Source organism: Gadus macrocephalus, chromosome 13, assembly GCF_031168955.1.
Source record: "Gadus macrocephalus chromosome 13, ASM3116895v1".
Lineage (NCBI taxonomy): Eukaryota > Metazoa > Chordata > Actinopteri > Gadiformes > Gadidae > Gadus > Gadus macrocephalus.
Genome location: NC_082394.1, coordinates 4,662,588 through 4,667,587, shown reverse-complemented (window position 1 = coordinate 4,667,587; position 5,000 = coordinate 4,662,588). Strand labels below are relative to the sequence as shown.

At 54.7% G+C, this 5,000-nt stretch overlaps 1 protein-coding gene across 1 annotated transcript in view; it reads right to left on the bottom strand.

Annotated features, from left to right (window-relative positions):
- Nucleotides 1–5,000, bottom strand: part of slc4a8 (solute carrier family 4 member 8) — a 36,889-nt gene that overhangs the window by 16,404 nt on the left and 15,485 nt on the right. The window contains 4 exon segments of the mRNA XM_060068250.1: nucleotides 408–554; nucleotides 1,034–1,121; nucleotides 2,068–2,225; nucleotides 3,387–3,475. Coding sequence (XP_059924233.1) covers nucleotides 408–554; nucleotides 1,034–1,121; nucleotides 2,068–2,225; nucleotides 3,387–3,475 — 482 coding nt within the window.

The following is a 5,000-nucleotide window of genomic DNA, read 5'->3' as shown; positions in this document are numbered from 1 at the left end:
TCGTCGCACACGGCACACTTGTGTGTGCCGTGTGCGTGCAGGCGCAGCTGCGCGCGAGCGAGGCTTTTAGTGTGTGATGGGGGCGTGACTGTTAGGACAAGCAGCTGGCTCCATTTCTCCATTTCCTTTCCGCATATTATAGTTGGCGGGAAAAAAGCATGTTTTGAAACTTTGTTCGTCCACTCACTTACAATTTAGTCTCGTCTAGTTCTCGTCTGACGAAAATGTCTACATTTTTCGTCACATTTTAGTCTTTATATGGCTTTGGTGACGTTCGTCTTAGTCTCATTTTCGTCATGGAAAAAAGGGGTCTGACGACGTCATTTTCGTTTTCGTCTTGCCTGACGAAAACAACACTGGTGTGTGCGACTGTGCGTGTATGTGTGTGTGAGTGTGCGTGTGAGGACCTGAGAGGGGACGTTCTTGGGGGGCTCGATGCGGATGGAGGGGTCCCACTCCCCGGGGGGGAGCACCGTCACCTGGTCCAGGAACTCGTCGATCCCGGCCAGCAGGTCAGAGCGGTCCTTGGCCTTGTAGGCCACGTCGTGGAAGATCTGGGGGTCACAGGTCAGATAGTCACAGGATTAGATTGTCAGTAGATCAGATGATCAGGTTATCAGACGGTCACAGATTGTCAGGAGATCGGACGCACTATTCGACCACGCCCTGTTTGACCACGCCCTATTTGATGACACACCTTTGAGGGCAAACATGCACATGTGTTTGTCTAGTGGTTATAACATTGTTGTTTGTGTTTGTGTAAATGTGTTTGTGTGTGTGTGTGTGTTTGTATAAATGTGTGTTTGTGTGTGTGTGTGTGTGCGTGTGCGTGTGTTTGTGTAAATGTGTGTTTGTGTGTGTGTGTGTGTGTGTGTGTGTGTGTGTGTGTGTGTGTGTGTGTGTGTGTGTGTGTGTGTGTGTGTGTGTGTGTGTGTGTGTGAGTGTGTGTGTGTGAGTGTCTGTGTGTATATGTGTATGTGTCTGTATGTATGTGTATGTGTATGTGTGCGTGTGTGCGTGCATGACCTCTGACCTCATCCGTCATGATGGTGGCCATGGAACGCCCTATCTCATGGTACTGCTGGGCCTTGCCGTCGGGCCCCAGCAGGATGAACAGGAACCTGGGTGGAGGCAGAGGCCCTGGTGTTAATGAGCCTCTAGGGTGGAGGAACGCCTGGTGAAACAGCTGACGGAGGAATATCTTCAGGGCTAAACTCTGATGCTGAGTCAGACAAAACAAGTCGCAAACAAACACATATTCTTTGTATATGCTGCGTAGGACTGTTTAAGTAAGAGGGTCAGGGGAAGATTCAGTATAACATTATGTTCATATCTGCTGTTAAAACAATGTGCTCTTAAAGGGATACGCCGAGGTATCTGTGAAGCGGCGTTATCTTCTGGGCGTCTGACCCAGATGATTCTGCTATCGGCTGCTTCTGCCTAGTCGGCAACCTGTCAGTGGCGCGTCACAGGCAGCCTGGTAATGATGACGGAAGGCTAATGCTAACCCAGCAAACTCATAACGGAAGGCTAATGCTAACCCAGCAAACTCATAACGGAAGGCTAATGCTAACCCAGCAAACTCACAACGGAAGGCTAATGCTAACCAAGCAAACTCATAACGGAAGGCTAATGCTAACCAAGCAAACTCATAACGGAAGGCTAATGCTAACCAAGCAAACTCACAACGGAGGGCTAATGCTAACCCAGCAAACTCATAACGGAAGGCTAATGCTAACCCAGCAAACTCATAACGGAAGGCTAATGCTAACCCAGCAAACTCACAACGGAAGGCTAATGCTAACCAAGCAAACTCACAACGGAAGGCTAATGCTAACCCAGCAAACTCATAACGGAAGGCTAATGCTAACCCAGCAAACTCATAACGGAAGGCTAATGCTAACCAAGCAAACTCATAACGGAAGGCTAATGCTAACCCAGCAAACTCATAATGGAAGGCTAATGCTAACCCAGCGAACTCATAACGGAAGGCTAATGCTAACCCAGTGAACTCCTACCTGGTGGGGACGGGGACCTTGTGAGGGGGGGGCGAGGGGGGGGTCCTACCTGGTGGGGATGGGGACCTCGGTGAGTCCGGTGAGGAGGACCGCGGGAGACAGACGGACGAAGGCCACGATGGGGTTCTCCAGGAAGTCCAGCTCCCCCACCAGGACGTTGGAGGCCTCCGCGCCCTCGGGGATCTTCTTCATGAAGTGCATGTCCACCTGGGGACACGAGGGCAGGCGGGGACAGACCCACAGACGTCACCACGGGTTCGCTTCCCGTCTCCAGGCTCCGTAAAACAGCCTCCGGTAGACCTAGACCTGGACCTGGGGGCTGGGAGGCTTCTCAGGCTTATAGAGGCGGGCGGCATGTGGCTCAGGAGGTAGAGCGGGATGGCTGGTAACCGGAGGGTTGCTAGTTCGATCCCCGGGAGTGTCGAGGTGTCCCTGAGCAAGGCACCTCAATTTAACAGCTTCCGACAAGTTGGCTGGATCTGAGAGTTAAACATTATGCTTTACATTTACCTTTACATTTAGGGCATTTAGCAGAGGCTTTTATCCAAAGCGACTTCCAATTAGTACATTGGTTAGAAGAAAGAGAAACAACAAAATGTCACTGTCGATTTAAGGTGACGTAGCTCCCGCGTCTGACCCTAGGGGGTGTGGGAGAGCAGGGTTTAAGCTAATGTAGTTCCCCACTCCGTCCCTAGGGGACAGTGATGTCTCTGCTGTATTTTGACCTGCAGCTCAGACTTTGGAAACCATCTTTGGTTTACACGATATGAAACTGTCCAGACCAGCAGAAGACACAATCAAATCAGCACTGAAAATCACTATGACAGAAAACATAGGCACACACTGGCAGGTATGCACACACACGCACATGCGCACACACACACACACGCACACACACATGCACACATACACACTCTCGCTCTTTCAATCCGTCACATACACATACACACACACACATACACACACACACACTCAAACAAACCCATCCACTCACACACACACAAACACACACGCAAACACACATATGCACACACATGCACCCACGCACAAACACACACACATACTATTTTTCAATCCATCACACACACGCACGCACACACACCAATACACACATACACACGCCCCTGAGGTGCCCCGCCCACCCCCAGGTGCCCCGCCCACCCCAGTTGCCCCGCCCACCCCCAGATGCCCCGCCCACCCCCAGGTGCCCCGCCCACCCCCAGGTGCCCCCCCACCCCCAGTTGCCCCGCCCACCCCCAGGTTCCCCGCCCACCCCCAGTTGCCCCGCCCACCCCCAGGTGCCCCGCCCACCCCCAGGTGCCCCGCCCTCCCCCAGTTGCCCCGCCCACCCCCAGGTGCCCCGCCCACCTTGCTGAGGTCCGGCGGCGTGCTGTCCTGCCCCGCTCCGTTCTTCACCTCCAGGTGGCTGGGGGGGGGCTGGGCCGACACCGACGAACCTGCAGGACCAGAGCGCACGTGAGCACAGGTGAGCATATGTGAGCGCACGTGAGTGCATGTGAGCGCACGTGAGCACAGGTGAGTGCACGCGAGAGCAGGTGAGTGCACGCGAGCGCAGGTGAGTGCACGTGAGCGCAGGTGAGTGCACGTGAGCGCACGTGAGCGCAGGTGAGTGCACGTGTTCGCATGCGAGCAAATGTGTGCGCAAGAGTGCACTTGAGCACGTGTGAGTGCACCTGAGTGCATGTGAGTGCACCTGAGTGCATGTGAGCGCACCTGAGTGCATGTGAGCGCACGTGCCGGGCAATAAACCGGTTCCGACACCACCACCCTGCGTCCTTGTTGTGGAGGAGCCAGTAACAGCCTCCTAGGTGGAGATTAGCACCCTCTAGGAAGGGTGTAGCAGCCTCCAAAGGCTTGGACCTTGCTCCACCACCTTCGGTCCTTATTCTATTAGTCGGGCATCAGATCCTGTTCTCATGTCTGAGTCAGACTCAGAGCCAAATTGGGATCACGTAATAATCTTGGAAACTAATTGAATCTCTCATTTCAGCAGACAGCTCTGCCCACGCGTCTCTCTAATCAGGACATCCACCCCGTCCTCGTTCTCACTTTCATGTGCACAGAAGAACCAAGCTCTCTGCCAGCTGCTATCTCCCCCTCTCTCTCTCTCTCTCTCTCTCTCTCCCTGTCTCTCAACCACAACCCCCCCTCTCTCTCTACCCCTCTCTGTCTCTCTACCTCTCTCTCTCTCTCTCTCTCTCTCTCTCTCTCTCTCTCTCTCTCTCTCTCTCTCTGTCTCCCTCTCCCTCTCTCTCTGTCTCTCTACCACTCCCCCCTCTCTCAGACCATCTCCCTCCCTCCCTCCCTCTATGTTTCTCTCAGTTTCTCTCTCTTTAAGTCTCTCACCCTACCTCTCCCTCTCTCTCTACCTCTCTCACCCTACCTCTCCCTCTCTCTCTCTCACCCTACCTCTCCCTCTCTCTCTACCTCTCTCACCCTACCTCTCCCTCTCTCTCTACCTCTCTCACCCTACCTCTCCCTCTCTCTCTACCTCTCTCACCCTACCTCTCCCTCTCTCTCTCTCACCCTACCTCTCCCTCTCTCTCTCTCACCCTACCTCTCCCTCTCTCTCTACCTCTCTCACCCTACCTCTCCCTCTCTCTCTACCTCTCTCACCCTACCTCTCCCTCTCTCTCTACCTCTCTCACCCTACCTCTCCCTCTCCCTCTCTCTCTCTCACCCTACCTCTCCTTTTCTCTCTACCTCTCTCACCAGTTCCCTCCCTCCCTCCCGGTTACTCTCCCACCTCCATCCATCTGTCCCTCCCCTTATCTCCCCCTCCGCTTCTCCCCCTGCTTCTCCCCACTCCCCATCACCAGCCCCCCCCCCCCCAGGGGCCCCTCTCCCCAGGGTCCCCCCCCCCCTTGAGGCCGCTCCCCCGGGGAGGCCCGCCCCTGGTACCCACCACTGAGGTGTGTCTCTGACTGCTTGGGGGCCCTCTCCCCGCCCCTGGTACCCACC